This window comes from Condylura cristata, unplaced genomic scaffold (genome assembly GCF_000260355.1).
Source record: "Condylura cristata isolate star-nosed mole 26May11 unplaced genomic scaffold, ConCri1.0 scaffold00029, whole genome shotgun sequence".
NCBI lineage: Eukaryota > Metazoa > Chordata > Mammalia > Eulipotyphla > Talpidae > Condylura > Condylura cristata.
Genome location: NW_004567130.1, coordinates 8,223,722 through 8,250,041, shown reverse-complemented (window position 1 = coordinate 8,250,041; position 26,320 = coordinate 8,223,722). Strand labels below are relative to the sequence as shown.

General features: G+C 37.4%; 1 protein-coding gene across 1 annotated transcript in view; it reads left to right on the top strand.

The window, feature by feature from the left end:
* The first annotated feature begins 13,474 nt into the window (after positions 1 to 13,474).
* Positions 13,475 to 26,320, top strand: part of TTC28 (tetratricopeptide repeat domain 28) — a 538,163-nt gene continuing 525,317 nt past the window's right edge. The window contains exons 1-2 of the mRNA XM_004690666.2: positions 13,475 to 13,480; positions 13,817 to 14,095. Of these exons, the coding sequence (XP_004690723.1) occupies positions 13,475 to 13,480; positions 13,817 to 14,095 (285 nt within the window). The remainder of the gene's footprint in view (positions 13,481 to 13,816; positions 14,096 to 26,320) is intronic.

Here is a 26,320-nt window from a genome sequence, read left to right as displayed (position 1 = left end):
AGGCCAGAGATGCAGGGGTGGTGAGAGGATTCACCAGAGACAGTGGGGAGCAGAACAGGCAGATTGAGGAAGTACACTGCTGAGGGGAGCAGAGGGTGCATCAGGAGAGGTCTGCCGTGCCAAGTGGGTCACTTCAGGGCAGGGAATCAGACTCACACTGAAGCGGCTGCAGCTTGCTTGCAGTGCTGGGCTTTAACCCATTGTGTCACCAAGGGGGGTCCAATTCTTTCTTTCTTTATTTAAAGATTTATTTATTTATGCATGCAGAACTGGGGTACAGGCCAGAGGTGCGGGGGTGGTGAGAGGATTCACCAGAGACAGTGGGGAGCAGAACAGGCAGATTGAGGAAGTACACTGCTGAGGGGAGCAGAGGGTGCATCAGGAGAGGTCTGCCGTGCCAAGTGGGTCACTTCAGGGCAGGGAATCAGACTCACACTGAAGCGGCTGCAGCTTGCTTGCAGTGCTGGGCTTTAACCCATTGCGTCACCAAGGGGGGTCCAATTCTTTCTTTCTTTATTTAAAGATTTATTTATTTATGCATATAAGAGCTGGGGTTCAGACCAGTGGTGCAGGGGGTGGCAGACTTCACCAGAGACACAGTGGGGAGCAGAACAGGCATACTGACTGAAATACATTGCTGAGGGGAGCAGCGGGAGAGACAGGAGGGGTCTGCAGTGCTATGTGGGTCAATTCCCTGACCTGGGATTGAACTCGTGCTGCAGTGTCTGTGGACAGCCTTATAGTGCTAAGACTTAAACCGTGGCACCAGTGGGGAGGCCCTGTATAGGCCTTAGTCTAGGTTCAGTTATTCACTAGCATGAAACTATGGGAAACAACAAATATATGCAGTTAAGGGTTGATTGTCCTAGCCTTACTTAAATCTTCAGCAGATTACAAAAATTACAAGTTTGAAACTGGGACATTTTTATTTTTATTTACATTTTAAAATATAGAAATATACCTAAGTGCCTTTCTCTGTACATACTTAGCACTGAAGCTTAAACTTTAGATACAATTTGTGCTTTCAACTTTATATTTTTAACAATATATTTTATATATCTTACATCATTCTTCTTTTTTTTAGTGTTTGCTTTCTTCTCTCAGTTCTAGTCCCCATAGAATTCTACCACCAATTTATCCACTAAGAACATGGTCCCTTATGCTTTTGCCACCCTCCTTTTGATTCCTCTACTTCACCTACTCCTGCAGAGTGTTATCTGATTTATAGTTTGTTTTTTTGTTTTGTTGTGGTTTTCATTATTCTTTTTTCTTGATCCCTTGGTTGTTTCCCCTATATTCCTCCTATAAGTGAAACCATCTTATATTTTTCTTTTTCCTTCTGACTTATTTCACTGTGCATCTAGCTCCATCTATGTTGATGTGAATGACATTAGTTTATCTTTTTTTGATTGCTGAGTAATGCAATGTATATATACCACATCTCCTTGATACAGTCATGTATCTTTGGGCATTTGGATCATATCCAAGCCTTACCTATTATAAATAAACTGTAATAAACATAGTGTTGGGGGTGACCAGTGTTGGGGGTGACCAGGTGCTTCGATAACACAACAGTTACTGGTGGGACTAGATAAGGGTGATGATAAACTGGGCCTCTCATCCAAGGGTGATAATTAACTGGGCCTAGCATCTGGGAGATACTGGTGGGACGAACTGGGCCTCCCATTAGGGGGCACAGCGATGAGTCACCCCTTTGGAATCTGAACCTAGAATCTATATATAGAGACCCTTTTCTCCTACAGCACTGGCAGTAGCTGCGGACCCCACTCTAGGAGCTCTGTCTCAGCTACTGCATGGGAGCAATAAACTCTGCTTGCTCAGCCTTTCTGCCTCCCGTCTTTCTTCCTTGCAGCCGGTCACAGAAGTCGGAACAAAACACATACGGGTGCAGGTATTCTTTTGAATTAATGTTTCTATGTCTGTTGGGTAGATCCCTAGGAGTAGAATTGCTGGGTCATGTGGTAGCTCCATTTTTGGTAGTCTGAGGAAACTCTTCAAGACTTTCAATAGTGGTTTGACCAAAACAAGCATTTTTGTATTTTTTTTAAAAAGATTTGTTTATTTACTCATAAAGAACTGGGGTACAGGCCAGAGATGCGGAGGGTGAGAAGATTCACCAGGGACAGAGTGGGGAGCAGAACAGGCAGATCGAGGAAGTACACTGCTGAGGGGAGCAGCGGGCGGGTCAGGAGAGGTCTGCCCCACCATGTGGATCTCCTCTGGGGCAGGTGGGGATTGAACTCATGTGGAAGTGGCTTAAGCTTCTTAGTGCTGTGCTTTAACCCACTGCGCCACCAAGGAGGGCCCTTTTTTTGAGCTTTTTAAATGTGAATCTTATTTATTTATTTTTGGAATAAATTATATATTGAACATGGCTTGCAAGTCAGGACACGTTGTACATGCCCCAGAGGCCACTCTGCTGGGACCGTCCCCCTAAAATTAAAAAGTACTAAGGAAGGCAAATGATTTTGGTCATAGTTCTAATGTGGCTTATTCTGGCATTAAGAAGAGATAGCTTTAAATAGTCTAAACATTTTCCAAGTTGTGGTACCAAGTTCTGCAGTATCTTAATAGGCTTCTGGGAGGTGAGTCTGGTGTTCAAGGTCTTACCTTGGTGTTCACTTCTCACTTGCCACTGAGAGACAAATCGTGGAGCAGGTTTGCAAGGCAAACGCTTGCAAAGAGGGCTTGCAATGAACAGCTCTCTTGCTATTTAGTTAGTAATAGTGAACAAGCATGGTTGATTATGTGATAATGGCAGGAGTAACAGGGTCCAGGGGGAACAAGTACAGTTATAGGAGCAGTATCCTGGTGTGACAATGGGTTCCCAACTTCAGTTGGGAACATGAAAAGATATGTTGCCCACATATGTAGGGAGGACTCTTCTTGCAGGTTCTTGGTTACTTTTGGAACTATTCCCAGACCTTCTTGGACCCTGACCACACAGTCACCGGCTGCCTAAGTGTCCCCGATGCCTGTGACATAGGTCTTGCCACAAGGTAGTCATGCAAGAGTGCACAGAGAGGCCATGTATGTGCAGAGGCCTTTAGGTGGAAGAAAGACCATAGTGAGTAAAATACTTTGTTTTTTAGTAATTTTGAGAGGAAGTATATGGTGGTTAAGAGCATGAACTCCAGGATTCAAACTGCTTGGGTTTGAGTCATAGCTCCAATGCTTATTAGCATACTTTACCACACTTTTCTTTTAATTCTTTAACCCTTGTCTGTCTTTCCTTTTTTTTAATCTAAAAGCAGAGAAAACAATACCATCTTGCTTATGGGGTATTTTGAAGGTAAAATGAATTAATACACCTGTAAAGCACTTAAAATAGTGCCAAGTACACATAAACTACTCAGTAATTGTAATAATAATTATTCTTAGAATGTTTATTCTGTTTCTTGGAAATGCAGAGTATTTATTAACATATTAAAAGTTCTAAGGAAGGCTTTTAGTAGCAATCTGTTTTCTTTCAAATTACTTGTAAATATTGACAACTATAATGTAGAATCTGCTGAAAGGTTTTAAATCTTTTTTTTTTTAAAAATATTTATTTATTCATACAGAACTGGGGTACAGGCCAGAGATGTGGAGGGTGATAGGATTCATCAGAGACAGAGCGGGAAGCAGAACAGGCAGATTGAAGAAGTACACTACTGAGTGGAGCAGCAGGCGGGTCAGGAGAGGTCTGCTGGGCCATATGGTCACCTCCGGGGCAGGCGGGGATCAAACTCATGTGGAAGTGGCTTTAGCTTCTCAGTGCTGTGCTTTAACCCTCTGCGCCACCATGAGGGCCTAAATCTTTTTTTTAAAGATTTATTTATTTATGTATACAGTACTGGGGTACTGAGGTGCAGGGGTGGTGAGCAGAAACAGTGGGGAACAGAAAACAGGCAGATCTACAAAGTACACTGCAGAGGGGAGCAGCAGATGAGGGTTGCGCTATGTGGGTCACCTCTGTGGCTGGGGATCAAATTCACCCTGAAGCAGCTGCTACTAACTTGCAGTGCTGTGTCCTAATCCTTTGCTCCACTGAGGAGGGCCCTAATATTTTTTTCTCTTTGTATGATTCCTGTAGTGATTCAGATGTGCATCCTTTACTTAAAATGGCGGAATACAGTAATTTTCTTTTCTTTTGCAAAGAAGAAGTGGGGAGACAGGGGGTGAGAGGATTCACTAGAGACAGAGTGAGGAGCAGAATAGATGGATTTACTGAAATACACTGCTAAAGGGAGCAGTGGGTGAGACTAGAGAGGTAGCTGTGCTATAAGCATGGTCAGCTCCCTGGTCAGGGATCCAACCCAGGCCTTAGTGGTGATAGCATTGAGACTTAACCCCTAGCAAAATAAGTAAGTCAGAAGGAAAAAGAAAAATATTGTATGGTAACATTTATAGGAGGAATATAGAGAAATTGACCAAACTGTCAAAAAAAGGGCAAACTTGCAGGCAAACTATAGATCTGAGGTATAAAGCATGGGAGAAGGGAGGAGAGGAGTCAGACCTGGGGAGGGAAGAGCATAAGGGAATATAGTGATGGCTCCTGGGTAATAGGGTGGGAGATTTAGGGGAAATATACCTGAGGGGAGGAATCAAATAATTGTGGACAAATGAACAATGATATAAGAACATTAAAAAGTCTAATTACAAAATTCCAAAGATAATCACCAGTGAAGCCATCTACATTATTAGAGCCTGTATAAAATTAAATAAAATTAAAACTTAAAAACACAAGGAGAAAAATAGTACAGAATGGTTTTTGGGGCCCTTCCTGGTGGCACAATGGGTTAGAACACAGCACTGCAAGCTAGCTGCAGCCCCTTCACTGTGAGTTTAATCCCCAACCCTGGAGATGACCCACAGACCTCTCCTGACCCTCCTGCTGCTCTCCTTAGGAGTGTACTTTGTGGATCTGCCTGTTCTGCTCCCCACTCTGTCTCTGGTGTATCCTCTCCCTGCCCCTGCACCTCTGGCCTGTACCCCAGTTCTGTATGCATAAATAAATACATCTTTGAAAAAAATAATGTTTTTTGGACAAAATTGATAGGAATCGAGGTGATAATATATTAAGTGAGAAGTCAAAGTGAAAGACAATTACAGATGGTTTCACCCATTTCTGGAGTAGAAATAAAGGAAATAAACTGGCAAAACTGAACAAAAATAGCTTACACTGAAAATATAGTGGTTTTAGGAGTGGGGAAGGGCTAGAGGGGGCTGTGATGGTGTATCTGCAGTGGATCTTTGAGGGAAGAATGTGCACATGTTTAGGTGTGAAGTTGTTCTTTCAAAACTGTGTAATTATATAAACAAATGAGACATCAATTTTTTTTTGTAAAAAGAAAACTAGAAAATAAAAACAGTTTGGTGTATCAATTTTTCCACTGCTGGTCCATAAGCCATCACTCTCCTGTATCAGGGGTTGCTTTGTAATAAGCAGTTTTAATTTTCTTCTAAAAATTTCTTGCACATTGTTCAGGCAATTTTGACTTCATGAAAGAAGTCTAAACTATCTAATCAATGAAGAATTTAAACATTAATTCTCATAAAAGAAAAAAAATTGAAAAACACTTCACAGTCTTAAAAAAATTTTTAAGCCTCCTTGTTTATTCTTTTTTCAAATTGAGGATTTCTCTTATTACATGTGGTCACTGTAGTTTTCCCACCACTAAAACACCCCATGGTCCTCCACCACAGTCCACTATGCTCTTCTTCCCACCTGTTTTTTACTCTCCCCCTCTTCCTCCTTCCTGAATGCCTCTGTGGTCTGCTTTCAAAAGTTGTCTTTTTACAGCTTGTCTTCCTTTGACCCTTTATTTTTTTAAGACTGTTTATTTTATTATTTATTTTTGCATAGATGAATTGAAATGTAGGCTAGTGGGGTTGTAAGAGAATTCACCTGAGATGGAGTAGGGAGCATAGTAGGCAGATTTATTGAAATACACTGCTAATGGGAGCAGTGGGTGACAGGAGAGATCTGCTATGCTATATGTGGAGTTAGCTCCAGGCAGGGGATCTAAGTTAGGCCATAGCAGTAATAGCGCTGAGATTTAACCTTTAGGCTACCAGGGAGGCCCTGTTTTTGATCCTTTATTTGGTTTCTTTAGATTCCACAGATAAGGGAACCATCAAGTATTTCTTTCTCTTCTTTCAGAGTAGTTAGCATAATCCCTTCCATCTCTATTCCTGTTGCTGCAAATGGCATGAGTTTATCTATTTTAATTGCTGAGTAGTATTCCATTGTGTATATATGCCATATCTTGATCCTGTCATCTGTTTTGGGGTATATAGGTTGGTTGGTGAAACACTTTCATAAGAGTACTTTTGGCTCTATTATTCCTGCATTTTGTTTTATTAAAAAATATTTATTATGCATACAAGCACTGGGGTGTAGGCCAGATATACAGGAGGTGAGAGGATTCTCCAGAGACAGAGTGGGGAGCAGAACAGGCAAATCTATTGAAATACACTGCTAAGGGGAGCAGCTGGTGAGAGAGGAGAGGTCTGCTGTGCCATGTGTGTCACCTCCCTGGCCGGGGTCAAACTCGTGCTGCAGTGGCTGTGGATTGCTTCATGGTGCTGAGACTTCCCCAGAGCCACTAGGCAGCCCCAGCATTTTGTTTTACATGTATCTTTTATTTCACAAGACATTTCAGTAATTATATTGTATAGGTGATGTTAATTTACATTTACCCTTTGCTGTTTTATCCTTTCCTTCCTGCATTTCCATGTTTCTAAGATAGTACACATTCAGTATTTCCTTTAGTTGTAGGCATGCTATTGATGAATTCTCTCAGTTTGTTTGAAGAAATTATTATTTTACCTTTAAGAAAATTGTGATATAATTCATGTGCCATAAAATTCACCATTTTAAATTGTTCAGTTCAGTGGTTTTTATTATTTTAACAATCATCACCATTACCTAATTCTAGAACATTGCTACCACTTTCAAAAGAAATCTTGTGGTCCTTTGAAATCACTTCTCATTTCCCTAACATCTCTAACTCCTGGCAACCACTAATTTGTTTTCTGTGTGTTTTCCCACAAGGGAAGAAAGAATATCATAATCATTATAATTAAATGAGCAATTACATTTTTTTTTGCTTATTTCAAGTAGAACCATTTATTCTAATATATATGTAATTGATAAGCACACACATATAAAGCATATATATATATAATACTGTAAAACACATGGAAAAGTTCTTTTTTTCTTTATCTATAGCACAGAGATAGAAAAGGATTAGGAAAATTATACTCACTTTTGGGGCCATAAACAAAAATTGCTATTTCTTAGCCTATTGAGGAGTACATTGTAAGCAGCTGAGAAGATATAGGCATATTTTGACAAAATGGAAGCTTCTGTAGTGCATTTACAATATATGTTTTTCTCTTAAATTTGTGGACACTTGGTGGGGATGATGATGGAAGTCTCTAGTTTGTATAATTTTTCTGTCTAACTTCCTTTTGCCCTAACTCTAATACTAACTCAAAAAACATGGTGTTTGGCCTCTTGGTGGTGCAAGGGGTTAAGTTTCAGCATTATAAAGCTGTTAGCAGCCTCTGGAGCATGAGTTCAGTCCCTGGCTGGGGAATTGACCCACACGACACAGCAGACCTGCTGTGTCGCCTGCTGTTCCCCTCAGCAGTGTGTTTCAATCAATGTGCACATTCTGCTCCCCACTCTATCCCTTCCCTGAATCCTTCACTCCTTTGTACCTCTGGCCTGCACCCCAGCTCTTGTATGTATAAATAAAGTAAATCTTTAAAAAACGAATGTCGTGTTTCTCTTTGTTTTCAGAGGTCTTATTTAGCATTTCACATCAGTATTTCAAGCAATTTGTGATCCAGCTAGTTACTTCACCAAAAAGGTCCTTTGAGCATATTAAGTATGGTATCTTCCTTCACAGATTCACAATGTGCAGTCTGAGTTTTTTTTAACCAAAGACCAAGCTTATTTAACTTTTTTAAAAATTGAGGTAGCATTGGCTTACAACAGTGTACATAATTCAGATGTATGTTAATCACACCATACCTACCACCAAGGTATCTATAGTTCTCCACTAGAAACTTCTTTGACTTTGTTTATACCAATATAGGGAGTACCTAGGACTTCCTTGGAGCATGTTTTGGGAATTATTACTTTATATTACTACATATGGAAGTAATGGGAGGTAGACTTTTATTTTGTTTTTAAAAGATTTTATTTATTGTAGAAGAATTAGAGTTTAGGCCAGAGGTACAGGGGATAGGGTAAGAGGATTCATCAGAGAAAGAATGTGAAGCAGAAGAGGCAGATGCACTGAAATACACTGCTGAGGGGAGCATCGGGAGAGTCAGGAGGGGTTTGCTGTGCCACATGGGTCACCTCCCTGGTGGGGGCTCCAGCTCATGCAGTAGTGGTGACAACCCTGAGCTTTAATGCCTAGGCCACCAGGGAGGCCTAGACTTTTACTATATTTGAAGAATCAAATAAATATGGGAGGGGGAGAGTGAGAGAATTCATCAGAATGGAGAGCAGAACAGGCAGATTGAGGGAAGTATTCTGCTGAGGGGAGCAGCAGGTGGGTCAAGAGAGGTCTGCCATGCCCTGTAGGTCACCTCTGGTCTGGGAATTGAACTTAGGATGCAGTGGCTGTGGACAGCTTCATAGCATTGTGCTTTGACCCATTATGCCACCAGAGAGGACCCGCATCCATTTTTTTTTTTTTTAATAACCTAGTAGTAATCCAGTGTGGAGATATACCACACCTTAATCCACTCACTTGTCATTGGGCACTTACATTATTTCCATAACTCAATTATTGTAAATAGTGCTCTGGGGAACATAGGAGTGCCTATATTCTTTCCAATTAGTGTTCTTGCATCTTTCAGGTAGCTATCTAGGAGTAGGATTGCAGGATTGTAATGTAGATGTAATTTAAAAAACTTGAGAAAGTTCCATTCTGTCTTTCATAGTACTTGTCCAATCTACATTCTTGCCACAGATTACAAGGCTTCCTTTTTTCTCCACACAGTGCCAACATTTGATTTTTCTAGTTTTTTTGATTTAATCTTTTCTCACAGAAAGGAGGTGGCACTTTATTGTAGTTTTGATTTGCATTTCCCTGATGACAGGTAGTGATGAACATTTCTTCATGTGCCTGTTGGCCCTCTGTATGTCTTCTTTGAAAAAGTGAATATTAAGGTATTCTACCCATTTTTGATTTGGGTTATTTTTCTTTTGAGTTGTATGCCCCTTGGACATGTGATGTCCATTCAATTTCTCACTTTTTATGGTAGTTTTTATTTTTCACTGAAGAGAAATATTTTAGTTTGATGTATCCCTTTTATTTTTTCTTGCTGTTCAAGTTGAGTATTCAAAGACATCACTGAAGCCAATGATGTGGTGTTCTGCTTGTCTTCTATATTGTTCTGGTTTCAGGTCTTTTACCCATTTTGTGTTAAATTTTGCATATGGTGTGAGATAATGATCAAGTTTCATTTGCATGTGGTTGTCCATTTTTTCTCAGCACCATTTACTGATGAGACTTCCTTTTTCCATATTATGCTCTTGACTCCTTTGTCATCAATTATACAACTGTGGGTATATTTCTTGAGTTCTAGTCCATTAGTGTGTTAGTGTGTCTAGTGTGTCTAGTGTTTCTGTTTTCTAAATTACACAATTTTGTGAGAGTGAGAACCTTGTATTATAGTTTGAATTCTGGGAGTATGAGATCTATGTTCTTCATTAAAAAAAATAGTTTATATCTGTTCTACATCATCCTTCCTTTTTGTGACATACATGCTTTGTCCTCTCAGGTTTAGTCCCACAAAATTCCTACTACCAGTTCACCATTACTGTAATCCTTGTGCAAGAACACATGCTTTCCCCTGTTTTGATGATCCTGTATCTTTTTTGGTCAGGGTTACTTTGGCTATTCAGGTCTTTTGTGATTTCCTAAGAATTTCAGTAATGTATGCTTTGTTCTCTGAGGAATGCCATTAAAACCTTGATAAGGATTTTATTGAGTATTGCTTTGGATAAGATGACCATTCTAACAATGTTACTTCTTCCATTCCATGAGCAGGATATATTTTTCCATTTCTTTATATCTTCATCTGTTTCTTTTAACTGTGTCTTATAATTTTTATTGTACAAGTCTTTCATCTTTTGTTAGGTTTATTCTTAGGTACTTCATTCTTTTTTTATGCAGTTGTTAAATAGGTTGTTTTCTGGATTTCTCTCTTTTAGTTTACTGTTTGCATAGAGGAATGCAGCAGTCTTTGTATACTTACTTTGAAGCCTGCCACTTTACTGATTAACTTTTTCTAATAGTTTTTAGTGGACACTTTAGTATTTTCTTTGCATGTTAATCATATCATCTGCAGTCTTACTTTCCAAATTTGGATTTCTTTTATATGTTTTGCTAATTGCTGTATCTGGGATTTCCAATACCATGTTGAATATGATTAGTGAAAGTGAACTTCCTTGTCTTATATGTGATCTTAGAAGAAAAGCTTTCAATTTTTACCATTGAATGTATGTTAAATGTGGGTTTGGCATATATTGCCTTTATTGTAGTTAGGTAATTTCCTTCTCTCTCGACTTCATTGGGAGTTTTTAAAAAAAATATCATATTTGGGTACGGAATCTTGTCAAATGCATTCTTTGCATCTATTGATAAGATTATATGAATTTTATATTTCCTTTTGTTGATATGTTGAATTACATCGAACTATTTGTGGATGTTGATTCACCCTTGCATACCTGCAATAAACACCCCTTGATTATGATTTAGTATCCTTCTAATATATTGTACTTTGTTTCCTAAGATTTTGTTGAAAATTTTTGCATCTCTGTTCCTCAGAAATACTGACGTATATCTTTCTTGTGATACCCTTTTTGTGATGATATTTCTTGTATCAGAATAGTGTGGGCCTCATTAAATGCATGTGGAAGCATTTTCCTTTAATTTTTTTTGAAAGGACAGGTCTTAGATCCTTTTTGAAAGCTTGGTAATCAAAATGTATGGTCCTGAGATTTTGTTTTTTTTTGGGATACTTGTCTCAAATTCCTTGCTCATTATTGGTTTGCTGTTTCTTATTTTTTGGTTCATCTTGGAAGGCTGTAGGCTTCTAAAAACTTGACCACTATTTCTATGTTGTCCAAGATACCGCCATAAAGTTACAGTAGTCCCTTATATTCTATTTGTATTTCTGAGATGTCTATTAATTTCTGATTATTTTTATTTGATTTTTTTTCCCGCCCCCCCCCCCCTTAATCAGCCTAGGTAGAGACTCATTAGTTTTCTTTTTTTCCAAAAAAAAGTTTTATTTTTTTGTTGACCTTTTGTAGTGTCTTTTGATTTCTATTTCATTTATTTCTGCTCTAATTTTTATTATTTACTCTTCTAGTAGTTTTTCTTTTTTTAGTTCTTTAAGGTATAACATTATTTTGAGTTTTTTTCTTGTTTCTTGATGTATTCTTGTGTTGCTATAAACTCTTAGTACTGGTTTTGCTGCACCCAATAGGTTCTGGTACATTGTGTCTTCATTTTCATTTATCTCCAGATATTTTAAAATTTCTTTTAATCCAATAGTTGTTCTGTGGCATGCTGTTTAGCTTCCACATATTTGAGCTTTTGTCTACTTTGTTTTTGTGGTTGATTTCTAATTAATACTGTTGCGATCACAGAAAATACTTGATATGATTTCCTTCTTCTTGAATTTATTGAAACTTGATTCATAACCCAGACTGTGATCTAGCTTTGAGAATGTTCCATGTATACTTGAGAAGAATGTGTATTCAGCTTTGTGGGTCCGTAGCACCCTATAAATGTCTGTTAAGCCAATGTGGTCTAGTTCCTTATTTAATTCTGTTGTTTTCTCATTTATTTTCTCTATGATTAATTTGTGCATTTATGAAAGTGGGATGTTGAAATTCTCTACTGTTATTATGTTGCTGTTAATAACTGTTTTTAGTTGTGTTAATGATTGCTTTATTTTGATGCCCCTTCATTTGGTTCATACATGTGATGAATGCCACATCTTCCAATATATTGGTTGTTAAATCATTGTAGTATACCCATCTATTACGTGTTACCTTTTTCACCTGGAATCCTATTTTATCAGCTATAAATATGGCTGGCCTTTAGCTTTTTTTTTTTTTGGTCTTATTTGCTTGTTGAAGTGCTTCCTAACCTTTTGCTTTGAGCCAATATTTATCTTTGTGTGTCTCCTGGAGACAGTAGAAAGTTGAGTATTGTTTTTGGTTAGGATCTTACTTTGTTTCTTTTAGACTGCCCATGAACCTAACCATTTTACTTTTGAAGACTGTTTTGCCATTTTTTAAAATACAGGGTTTTTAAGTATAGGGTTATTTCTATAACTTATGGCTACTTCTGTCCTTAAGTAATTATGACTTTATTTTCCAAAATGAATTCAGTTACAGATTATAAATGTCTTATACATCAATTTGATGATATGAATAAAATAATCACAAATAACTATTCAGGAAAATTCTGGTTTTTGATAACAGTTACTCACTACATTCACTTTTAAATAATGTATTTCTTGGTCATATTTAAAAAAAAAATTACCAAGAATACATTACTGGTTAGCTACTTACAGTATGACCAAATTGAAGGTATAACTTGAAGACTGATACTATACATTTGTAGGATAGGATAGCAGGATGGCACTTTGAATTGTCCTGGAAATTTAGGGCTTGATATGCCTGTAAACAGAAAAAGAATAAAGTTGTGCTTGTGGGAGATTAGATCTGCCTTTCTTTATCTCCTTTGTAAAATATGTTCTTTTTAATGCAAAAGTTTAGTTATTTTCATGTTACTTACCAGGTCCATCTTCATTTCAATACAGGAACTGAATTTGGTCTTAGAGAAAGACAAGGGGAATAAAATTTTAAAAAATTTTCTTAGGACAACCCTACTTTATTTCTCTTGATACTGTTGTCTTAATTTCCTTTTCTTGGGTCTTTAATACAGCTCACAATTTTCCTATTTTAAAAACAAATAACATTTGACTCATTTATTCCCTTTGGTTTTATGGTCATTGCTATGAAGTCATAGAAAACATAGTGATTTGAAAAAATCAACATAAAAAAAATAGGTCTTAAATTGCCAACATGCAATTTACAATTTTTTTTTGTGATGTCCCAAAACTGGTGTTTATCTTTCAAATCTATTGTAGTAGCCAAACTGCAATTTCTAAACTTACCAATCTAGAAAGATCTAATAGTAGATTCAAAATTTATATAAAAGTAAAAATAACCCATAATCTTATATCCAAAGATAGTATAGCCACTATTTAATACTCCCTTCATTATTTCATTTTTTCCTCATTAGAAAATATAACATAACATTGATTTATAGCATCATATAGTTCAGGTGTTCAGTATTATAACTGGCATATTGTATATTATAATCACTACCATCTTCACATAGTTGAAATTGTATTGTCTATGTCAGTTTGTATTTGGTCTTTTTCTACATATAGCTTTAAATTGTTAAGGAAAACTAAGTAGTCTTACATATTCATTCGTTTTGTCATTAAAAATACACCTATCTAAATATAATTATGTTTATAGTTTGTATTAAATATGTATTACTACACACACACATGAATATATTCATATGCATTCAAAGCAGTATTTTATCTGCTTCTATTAAACTTTATTGTCTTTAAGACACAAAAATTGTAACAGTAAAAAGCAGATCATAAAGAGTGCATGTGTTCTCATGAATTTCATAGGAGCTTCTTTGGATTATCTGAGATTTGTCTCACAAAGTTTCTTTGTTTGTAGATTCCTCTTTTTGGTGCCACGACTATTGGCCAGAGAAGTCCTAATGGACCAGTACTGAGCAAAGCTGAGTTTGTTGAGAAAGTTCGTCAGAGTAATCAGGCCTGTCATAATGGAGACTTCCACACAGCTATTGTTCTGTATAATGAAGCCCTGGCTGTTGATCCTCAGAACTGCATCTTATACAGCAATAGATCTGCAGCCTATATGAAAATCCAACATTATGATAAGGCACTGGATGATGCAATCAAAGCCCGACTTCTCAATCCCAAGTGGCCAAAGGTAGAAGTTTCATTTATTTTGACAGTCTTTTGTATTTGTTATTTTAGTGTTTATTATGTTTTAAAATTATTTTAATGTAACACTTTATTGACTCAGTGCAGTTATTAATATTTAAATATGAAATTTGGCAAAATTGTAGGCTAGTTTCATTGGGCTGGAACACTTGAGTGGTTTCCTTTTTTGTAATAACCAAAATATACTTTTGCTGTGGAGTTTAATTCCAATATATTTGAGGTCTGAATTTTTTTGATTCCTTTTTAAAAAAATGTATTTATTGGCCCTCCCTGGTGGCACAGCGGGTTAAAGCACAGCACTGAGAATCTAAAGCCGCTTTCGCATGAGTTTGATTTCCACCTGCCCCGGAGGTGACCATATGGTGTGAGGCAGATCTCTCCTGACCTGCCCGCTGCTCCCCTTAGCAGTGTACTTCGTCGATCTGCCTGTTCTGCTCCCCACTCGGTCTCTGGTGAAGCCTCTCACCGCCCCTGAGCCTCTGGCCTGTACCCCAGTTCTGTATGCACAAATAAATAAATCTTTAAAAAATGTATTTATTTATGCATATAGGAACTAGGGTGTGGGCCAGAGGTGCAGTGGGGTCAGAGGATTCACCAGAGACAGAGTGGGGGGCGAAACAGGCAGAGTGACTGAAATACACTGCTGAGGGGAACAGCAGGCCGACAGGTGAGGTCTGCTGCACTATTTGAGTTTATCTCCCTGGTGAGGATTGAAATCATATGTTGTAGTGGGTGGCTGGCAATAGCTTGATAGTGTTGTGTCTTTAACCCTTGTGCCACTTGGGAAGCTCTGATTCAGTTTCTTGATAATACTAGTAATGTAAATGTCTTAGATGTTCCTTTTGCACAGAGTGTTATGATCATGTTACTTTTCCTGGTCAATGATTGCTTATTTTCTTTTTTTTTAAAGATTTATTTATTTATGCATATAGAACTGGGGTATAGGCCGGAGGTGCAGGGGTGTTGAGAGGCTTCTCCAGAGACAGAGTAGAGAGCAGAACAGGACGACTGACGAAATGCACTGTTGAGGGTAGAAGTGGGCGGGTCAGGAGAGGTCTGCTGTGCCATTTGGGTCACCTCCAGGGCAGGGATCAAACTGGTGCTGAGATGACTAGCTTTTCAGTGCTGTGCTTTAACCCACTGTGCCGCCAGGGAGGGCCCTGATTGCTTGTTTTCAAGGTAATATTTAATCAGATAAATGTTTTTTCCTAATCATAATTGTTCATATCCCCTTGAGTACTGCAAGGCTTTGATTGTTACCTTTGTTTTGTACATACTTGATTTTCAGTGTGCCTACCAACTAACTCTCAGTTTATCTTAGAAACAATTTGTTAAAGTGTGACAGAAGTATTTTTTTTTTTTGAACCACAAAGAACTTGATCCCATTAATAGATGTTTATTTCCTAGAATTAAAAAAAAGATTCTTACTGTTTCATCAATAATGTGGTAAACATATTACTTTATATTTAACTCTGGTAGATATTTTTGTCTTCAATCAGAATTTCCAGCATTGTGCTGCCTCAAGAATTTAGTACTTGGTAATTTATTGCTCGGTAGTTCAGTAATTGGAAGGATTTATTTTATGATTGCAATCAATGTATATGAAACAAAACCTCTTTTCAGATTTTGTTATATGACACCACTTGGGAGTTAGAATGCTATCTTGAAAGGCTAGGCCTACATTCAAATTCCTTCTCTCTCTCTTTTAATATTTGAAGAGCAGGTTTATTAGAAAAGGGTAAGGAAAGTAAAGGACACTTGCCACTTGCATAGCTGCAAGTGGGCAGAAAAGAGCTGCCCTGAAAAGGACAGCTCTGCTGAGAGAGGTCTGATGTTTGCAGGCTGGGGGCCCGGAGGAAAGCAGCCTCCCCTGAGGGAGGTCAGTGCAGAGAAGCCCTGGCAGGTGCAGGTCATGGGCAGGCAGGAGGCTGCAGCCCTGCAAGGTGGAAAGGAGCACCTGCCTAGGCACAGGTGGGCAGAGGACTGCTGTCTAAATTCCTTCTCAATTAATGGGAAATTGACTTCAGGTGAATATCTTTTCTGTGGTTAAAATAAATTGAAAGGCTGTTTTTTAAGGTCAGAAATAATTTGTTACTTGTACATATATGGGTGTTTGATATATAGTAGTTACATTGTGGCATTTTTATTTAAATTATTATATTATTCTAGAATTATTATATTATTCTTAAATTATTATATTATTCTTGACATCTTTTTCCTTAAGTCTGTGTTGATGAAATGAAGTTGATAAATACAGAAAACTGAATTTTCAAATTAGTATCTCCATCTCTTACTTATTTTGGATACACTTATCTTTGGTCTTTCTTGTGTTTGTGAACATAATTAACTTTTACCTTTTCATTTTTGTCACTTCCTATTTCTCATCACAACTTGTGATTTTTATGCAAAAAAAAGGTTTTCAAAAGTGCACTTTTATGATTAGAGGTGAAATTCAATCTTTTAGAATAATTTCTATCAGTTGTCTTTGAGATTTTCCCTCCTCATGAAGATGTGAAGTTACTATATAATCATAATTAGGTTTAAGCAAACCTAATTTAACATCTAGGATTATATAAAACATGTTATTAATAAGTAAGAGCTTATGATAGAAGTCATAAGCTCTTATTAATAACTTACATTTTATAGTAAGGTATAGAAATCATTATGTCTTTGAAGGGTAGCAAGTTTTTCTGCATAGGAAGAATTCCAAGGAATGGTTTATTTTTATATGGTGTAATACTAAATGAAGAAAGTTTTCACAGGCAGTTTTCCTGTTTCTTTAAAATTATGCCACAAATTCCTTCTCTTTATAGATTCTCTTTCCATATTCACATTCAATTGATTAAACCTGATGCCAGTCCTATCATCAGGTACAATAATGATTGATGTCATTTCCTGGAGTTAGTGTGGGATTCTTTGGGAAAGTTTTCACCAGAGCTCCCCTTTCAGAGGCATGCAGCAAGTTCCCAGGAGAGTTTCTCCATGAGACAGAGACTTAGTTGTCTTTAAAGAGCAGGTTTATTAGGGAAGAGGACAGGCAGGAAGAGCCCTAAAAGGGACAGGCTTTTTGAGAGAGGCCTGCATGGGTGCAGGCAGGCGGCCTTAGGAGAGCAGCCTCCACTGAGGGAGGTCAGTGCAGGAGGAAGGGGCATGGGCAGGCTGGAGGCTGCTGCCCTACAGAGGGAGCAAGTGGGTAGAAAGAAGCACCTGCCTAGGCACACGTGGGCAGAGGACTGCTTACAGCAGTCTGCTACCTGCTTTGATCTTAAGCTTTGTAACCTAGGCCTTGGTGCCTCAGCATCTAGATATCTATGGCTGTGTCAGTAGCTGTGCTCATCCCTTCTGCCCCCGATTCCTTGTGTAAGTTGGTCTTGGGATGCCTCTTTACTATCACTTCCTCCATCACTTACAACAGACTATTATACCATCATTGTCAGTTTTTCTACCTGATGACAGTTTTATTTAATAAAAACTTAAAAAAAAAATCTTGGTGTCATGTTTCCTTTTGGTTTACTTTTATTATAGTAACAATATAACTTAATGCTTATTTACCAAAGGATTACCTGAATCCCTTTATTTGTGATATCAATTTTATGTTTATAATAATCTTATAAAGCATGTATTACCCTGATTTTAGAAAAAACATTTATACTCAGTGAGAGATTAGATAATTTGTCTGGGACATGCTGCTAGTAACTGGAAGAGTTAACTTTTAACATACATCTATTGGATTCTAAAGAATTTTCCCCTAAATCAGGGCACTGTTCTACTTCTCTGGGCAAAGGGTTCCATTGATTAATAATTTTTTAATTCATAGTTCTTTCAAGTTTTTTTTTTAAAGATTTATTTATTTTATGCATACAGAACTTGGGTTCAGGCTAGAGGTGCAGGGGCGGTGAGAGGATTCACCAGAGACAAAGGGGGAGCAGAACAGGCTGATTGATGAAGTACATTGCTGAGGGGAGCAGTGGGCGGGTCAGGAGAGGTCTGCCTCGCCATGTGGATCTCCTCCGGGGCAGGCGGGATTGAACTCATGTGGAGGTGGCTTTAGCTTCTTAGTGCTGTGCTTTAACCCACTGCGCCACCAGGGAGGGCCCAATTCTTTCAAGTTTTAATGCTGACATATTAAGACAATTGTTCAATTTTAGTTTCCTATAATATATCCAGAGCCTGACATTGTGATTTATTTACTTTTATCTTTCATGGTGTTACAGTGCAGGGAGAGAGGGGCATCCCTGAATCCCCAAACCTGCCTGCTCTGAATAGGTTCTGCCACTTACCGCATCAAGACAAAACATAAGACCTTTAATGGAAAGGAACTTTAATACAATTAATATGCAATACAGAAAAGACAACGAACCTAATTTCTAAATCAAACACCTGAAGTTACCTGTCTATCCAAAAGGGATTGCCCCAAAGCAAGGCCTGAAAGCCTGTCACAGGACTAAAGCACCTTTTGGCTGGAACCTATAGAAAGGGTCAGAAATGGCCAGACAAGTCTGGGAGGAAAAGAGCACAATCAAAATCAAGATAAACACTGCCATAGTGAAGCTCTCCATGGGTCTCTCACCCACATCTGTTTCAACCAGCCCAGGACCAAGAAGAAAGCAAAGTTTCTTCACATGTCTCTCTGCTCATGTGCCTTCTCAGGTCTCCTGCTGGCTCTCCATCCTGCTTTCTTCCTCTTCAGACTTCTCTCCAGATTGCTCTCTTCTCTGCTCAGTTCCATCCTCCTCCTGGGTGGGGCAGGGAACCTGGAACCTCCCCTTTTCCTGGGTCCACCCTGTTACAATGGCAGGTCAATAGTGTTTTATTAGGCCCAAAGCATTTAATAGAAATAGAAATAGAAAAGTTGTACTTTTATAGATAATTTTAGTAGTGGACATTCATCACAAACATTTGGGTTATGTGTATCTTTCATAACTTCAGTTCATTTCTTCCGCAGGAAATATGTTTATCGGTTGAGCATTTTTGTGTGCTAGGCTAATCTAAACCAATGTTCCAGGCACGACGACTTTGGAGGAGCCAGGATCACTGGCTGAGAGCTTCTGCCTCTTCATGTAACAAGTATAGACAGTTCCTTTGCAGAATTTTGTTGCAAAAATAAGAAACGGAGAGTGGCAATTGGCAAGGGAAATAGGTAGGATGACAACAGCTAGAATTTCTAGTAAAGCTAAAAAATGAAAAGACCTTTTTTTTTTTTAACCAGGTATTTTAATTAATCTTTTTTTTTTTTTGAAAACTAGACATTTTAATTCATTTGGTAACTGGAAAGCATATCCTTTGGACCCCAGGACTTTTTGTTGTTGATACTTGTTGTGACTTTCCTTGACTCTGTTTTCATTTCATTTTTTCTTTTACTCTTTAAAATCTACATTTTTTTGTTATGCACAGTTGTTGAATGAAGTCTCTCCTTGGTTAGCTTCATGGTAAGCTGTTGATTGGATAGTGATTCCTTACATGACTTGAGCCAGTAAACTTCCAGTCTTTGCTGGCTTTCCCTGTGTGTGTTAGGGCATTCCTCAACACTCTGACAGTTTTCTACTGTTTTAGTTTTCTACTGTTTCCTGCCTGTGTGGAACATCAAGTTCAACCAGAGGTGAGAAAAGCCTTCTCAGGAATTTCTGGGCATGTACACAGCCCTGTACCTTGTAAGATTCCCATGAATATTTTGGAGTTTTCAAAGCCCCTTATGAACATTTGATTTTTCATATTTTCCTTTTCAATTTTTTCTTTACCTTCTGGTATACCCATCTTATATTGTTGCTTAAGCAACTGAGATGTTAAGTAGCTGCTAACTGGCCTTGAGGCACAGGTCCTGGCCTGAGGGCTATTCACATTGAGCTGTCTGTCTGAGCCATGTCAAATAAAGTCCTGTAAATGTAGCTTTCCAAGGGAACTACCAGACAGGTCATAGTGTTTTTTACTGGGGATAGGGTGTTCTGGAATCATACTTTTCTGATCCCCTACTGGTTCCTAAATGTCTGTTTTCACAGATTGTGTAATTGAGAGGCTAGTGGTTTCCAGTCTATGATAGAGCTGGGCATGGGCAAAAGGGGATTAAAAATAGCCCAAGTTTACCTCCCATGAGATTGTTCTTTGTATTCAGCTTTTTCTCTTGAAGAACTTGTTCTGTAAATTGTTGGCTAATTTCCCAGAATTTTGAAAAAGGTGATTTTAACAATTTTTTTTGGCTAGTGTTCTCTTTGCTTGTGTGGAAGATCTGATTTTTGGAGAGTAGATTCTTGCTCTGCTATTTTTTTAAAAAAGATTTATTTATTTATGCATATAGAACTGGAGTACAGGCCAGAGGTGAGAGGATTCACCAGAATGGGGAGCAGAACAGGCAGACTGATAAAGTACACTGCTGAGGGGAGCAGTGGGCAGGTCAGGAGAGGTCTGCTGTGCCATGTGGGTCACCTCTGGGCTGGAGATTGAACTGGCAGTGAAATGACTGCAGCTAGCTTGCAGTGCTGTGTCCTAACCCATTGCGCCACCAGGGAGGGCCCTACTGTGCCAAACAAAGTAGGATGGTGAAAGCAGAAGCAGACAGACCTATGATGATGCCAACTTGGAGTAGAGCACTGGTGGTGGAAGTGGAGAGAAGTCCAAGGACTTAAATATGCTTTGTGAAGACTCATTATACTTTATCACTGAAAGGCTCTTATCCAACCTCATAGCAGTCATCTGTACAGGTGGTGCTATCATCATTTTATAAGTAGGGTGTGGTTGAGGAAGATTTAAGTATTTTGCCCAGAGTTAGAGAGTAAGAAAAAAAAGGCCTTATTTACCTGACTTCAAATGTTTTTAATATGTGTGTATTCCGTCTCATGACATTAAAATAAAATTTAGTTTAATATTAAACTCATTGCAGATATTATTGTCTTATATAATTCTTTTGTTCTTTTAATGAGGTGAGAATTTAGATAGTCAGTGCTTTTTTTGCAGATAGTTGAAAAGATAACAAGGAAGGAGGGGAAAGTGGGTTTTCATATGTAAGTATGTTACACTTGTCTTAAAGTTAAGTGGAACTCTGAATTTTACCCTAAGTGAAATCTGTCAGTCAGTTGTCAATTATTTGAATAGTACATATTTTATTACCAAAATAAATGTTATTACCAATTTACCTTTGAGAGTAAGTGGCTTCTTGTAGACCACTATTTTATATTTTTTAAAGTCATGATTTTATGACAAGTTTTGATATTTATTTTTAAAGCTATATTTTGGGTTAATCTATAAGTTGCACACATGCACACACAAATTTTTAAAAATTTTATAATAGTTTATTTTTGCATATTTTTGTGCTTTTTTCCATCCCAGTTGCAATCCCCTTGGGTTTCCCATTACCAAATCGCCCATGTGCCATCACCATAGTCCAGTGCAGTCCCTCCACCCACTGTTTTTGATCCCATTCCCCACTCCAACCCCACAAAATGTCTCTGGTATATAGCTGTTCGTCATTATCATTATTTTCTCACCTGTTCCGTTATATACTTGCTATGAGAGAAACCATCGGTATTTTTCCTTTTCTTTCTGGCTTATTTCTCTAATCATGATCTTTTCCAATTCCATCCATGTTGCTGCAAAAGATGTGTTTTTTTTGGTTGCTGAGTAATATTCTGTTGTGTATATCTACCACATCTTTTAATCCATTCATCCATTTTTGGGCATTTGAGCTGTTTCCATGTCTTTCCTATTGTGAGTAAAATAGCAATAAACATGGGGGTGCAGGTATCTTTTTGAATCAGTGTTTTTGTTTCTTATAGATAGATACCTAGGAGTGGGATTGCTGGGTCTTATGGAAGCTCCATGTTTAGCAGTTTGAGGAACTTCCAAACAGTTTTCCATAGTGGTTGTATTAGTTTGCATTTTCTCCACATCCTCGCCAACGTTGTTGCTAGTTGTTTGCAGATGTGCCATTCTCACTGGGGTGAGGTGGTATCTCATTGTGATTTTAATTTCATCTCCCTTATTACAAGTGATGTAGAACATTTTTTCATGTGCTTGTTGGCTATCTGCATTTCCTCTTTTGAGAAGTGTCTTTTTAGCTCTTCTGCTCATTTTTGATGGGGTTATATTTTTGTTGTTTCATCAGTTCTCCATAAATTTTTGTGATCAATCCTTTATCGCTAGTTTTATGCACACACACAAATTTTAAGTTACAAAAAGTAACTCAGAATTTGTTTGGAAACAACAAAGATGATTCTCTTATCATTTACTTTTTCCCATGCTAGCCCTAGAGTTATAGAACAACTTTTAAAAATAAATACTTTTTATAATATATTTACAATTATACATACATGTGTACATGTGCTCACACGTTCAACAACATACTTTTTTAGAAAAGGGATACTTTTTGAATGCTATATTTGCATTGGGTTTAATCTTTCTTTGCCTATTTGTACAGTTATTTTTAATAGCTCTACAATATTTTATACTATTAATATATACATATATTAATGTCTTAATTCAGAATAAGATAAAAATTTATGAGGTGAAATAAAAAATGATTGAAAGACTTTTGCCTTGCCTTGGGTATATATGAGTAGGCACAAAATAGACCATAAATCACAACTACTTCTCCTAGTTGCTACCTTTTGATTGGTAGCTTTCTGTATGGTATTGAACTCAGTCTCTGTTAACCCAGTGGCTTATTTATTGTTTACTTACTCATTTAGTTTTTATTTTATTGTCATTAATTTAAGAGGCAAATTGCTTTTTTTTTTTTTTAACTGAGAAGTATTTTTCCCATAAATGTGAACCTGAGGTAATGCAGAGTCCACATTATTTCCTGGGAAACCAGGCTTTTATTGGCTAGAATCAACTGCTTTAATTTGGTTGTTTTGTTTTTAGGAAATTATTCAGGAAGTGTGGCAAGAGAGGAAGTCTTGCTGTGAAGGAAATTCAGGAAATCGGAGCTCAATTAAAATTTTTTTCAGATTTTTCATAATTAAGAATGTTTCAACAATCAAATTTTAAACATATGGTAATCAACAAGTTTATCTTCCAGCTCTCAGATGTTACATATATTTATCACTGAGGAGTAGGAATGTACTATTTGAAATGATATGAAAGTTTTGTCACCTATATTTGGTAGTTGTTGATTAAATTGCAGACTTCAACTTTTTTTAGGGGATACTTAAAGAGTTATGCTATCACACTCAACTTTTTTTTTTCCTTCCTCCCTTTACCCCTACTCCAGCACACTCAACTGTTAAAGTTTTCTCTTTGTTTTGTCTCCTGTACTAAATGTTTGGTAGCTTAGTTCATATTAATAAAAAGTGAAAACAAACAAAAAAACCATAGGGGTTTCCGTAGTCATTTATAAAAAAAAAATTTTTTTTATAGCCTCAAAATCTGCACATCAGATTAGAAGTTAAAAAAGCAATGTTGCAATGGCATTGTTTTTGAAATTGAAGTATTATTATAAAATTGAAACCTTTATTATTATTATTTTTTTTACTCAGAGGTGTGGGGGTGGGGATGGTGGTGAGAGGATTCACCTGAGACAGAGTGGAGAGCAGAAGGCAGACCTAGAAAATGCACTGCTAAGGGGAGCCACAGGGGAGACAGGAGAGGTCTCCTGAGCAATATGTGATTTAGCTGCCTGGCTGGGGAAAGGGCTCACTACAGTGGTGATAGTGCTTAGACTTAATCCCAAGGCCACCACGGTGGCCCCTGAAACATTATTGTTTTGTTTGTGATTTGAAATTATTAAATAAATTTAATAATTGATTAAGTTTAGTAATTCATACAGGAGATTGACTATATTTCAAAATTGTTAATTATATAAAAAATTTAAAAATTATTTGAGGTAACGTTGGTTTACATCATGGTGTATGATTCAGAAGTACAGGTTTATACCTCCTCTGATGGATATTACCATACCCCTCTGACTCCAGAGCACTGAGATCCCTTTTATGTATACTGTTGAGGACCTGGTCTACTTTGTTCCCACGTGCTCCCAGTCATTTCTAGATGTTGTTTTGGTTTAGTTATGTCAGTTCCTTTCTTTTGTTTCTCTGTATTCAACATATGAGTGAAATCACCCAGTATTTTTTTTCCCTCCCTTTGGTTTATTTTTCCTAGCATAGTCCCCTTCAGTTCTGTTCATGTTGTCTCAAATTGCAGGAGTTCATCTTTTGATGTGTTTTTATTTTATTTATTTATGCATACAAGAACTGAGGTGTAGGCCAGAGGTTCAGGAGGTGAGAGGATTCACCAGAGACAGATTGTGGATTAGAACAGGCAGATCAAGTGGAATACACTACTGAGGGGAGTAGCAGGTGAGACAGGAGAGGTCTGCTACATAATGTGGGTCAGCTCTCTGGGAGGGGATTGAACTCCTGCTGCAGTGGCTGGCAATAGCTTATTTGTCTGAGACCTAACCCCTGCGCCACCAGAGAGGCCTCCCCTCCAGGAGTTCATCTTTTAAAAAATTTTAATAGCTGAATTTATTCCATCATGCACATGTATCACATATACCACATCTTCTTAATCCAGTCATCTGTTGTTGGGTACTTGGGCTTTTTTTTTTTTTTTTAATAACTTGACTATATTAAATAGTGCTACAGTGAACATAGTAGAACATACATCCTTTTTTGCATTATTTGATAATGCCAAGGAGTGGAATTAATTGATGATATATCTATCTATAATATTTTTAGAAATTTCCATACTCTTTTCAGATAGACTGGACCAGTGTGCATTCCCACCAACAATATTGAGGGTTGCTTTTCCTCCACACACTCACCAACTTTTGTTTGCTTGTTTATTTATTTGTTTAATTGATATAAGCCATTCTTACTGTGGTTAGGTGATCTCATTGTGGCTTTGATTTGAAATTTCCTGATAGGTGATATTGAATATTTTTTCATGTGCCTGTGAGCCATTTGTATCTCTTCTTTGGAGAAATATCTATTTTTTAAAAAAGATTTATTTATTTATGCATCTAGAACTGGGGTACAGGCTAGAGGTGCAGGGGTGGTGAGAGGATTCACCAGAGACAGAGTGTAGAGCAGAACAGGCAGATTGATGAAGTACACTGCTGAGGGGAGCAGCAGACGAGACAAGAGAGGTCTGCTGCACCATGTGTATCACCTTTGGGGTCAGGGATTGAACTCGTTGCGCCACCGTAAGGGCCCAGAAATGTCTTTTTTTTGTGGGGTGGGGTGGGTCTTTGTTCTCTTGTTGAATTGTGATTTTTTTTTTTTTTTGTAGATAAATGATGTGACATATTTTCTCCCATTCAATTGGATATTTTTGTTTTGACAGTATCTTTTGCTGTTTGTGTTTAAGATTTTAAGTTTAATGTAGCCTCATTTGTTTTTCTGCTCTTTTCCTTGCTGTTGGAGTTGAGTCCCCAAAGACTTGAGGCCAATATTCTGGAGTATTTGTTTCTTTTATTTAATAAATTCTGGCCTTATGTATACAAGTACTAAATCCATGTTGCATTGATTTTTATGTATGGTGTAAGAGAGGGGTTAGATTTTATTATTTTACATGTGACTATCCAATTTTCCCATTACCATTTGTTGAAGAAATTTTTCCTTTCTTCATTGCATACTCTTGGCTCATTTTTAATGGATTAGCTATCCATATAGTTTTTATGGCTAGATCCATAGCCATATAAGTTTATTTCTAGGTTCTCCACTGGCCTGTGTATCTGTTTTTATTCCAGTACTATACTGTTTTGTTTACAATGGCCCTGTAATATAGTTTAAAGCCTGGAAGTGTGATATCTCTGTTACCTTCTTTTGGGTCAAAATTGCTTTGGCTACTTGAGGTCTTTTGTATTTCCATATAAATTTAAAAAATGTTAGCTTCAAAGATATTTGAAGAAGCCCATTAGAATATTTATAGGGATTACATTGAAATTGCTTTGAGTAAAGTGATCATTTTGACTTTGGCACCTCTTCCAATCCAGGAACATGAAATAGCTTTCTGAAGTTTCAGTTTTAAAGAGAACTATTGAAAGCATTATTTTTACATTGCATTTTAAAAGTTACCTGTAGATAACTTTCTAGTATATTTACATATTCTTGAAGGAGTATATTCTAATCAGTTTAAAAGAAATATTTTTTCTTTCTAATTGAAGTCCAGTGAGACTTTTAAGAAATGAAATTAGAATTGCTTCATGTTTTTACTAGCTTAATTTTTGAGTTGAATTATACGCCATTACCAAAGCATTTCAGTTAACTTTTTTTTTTTT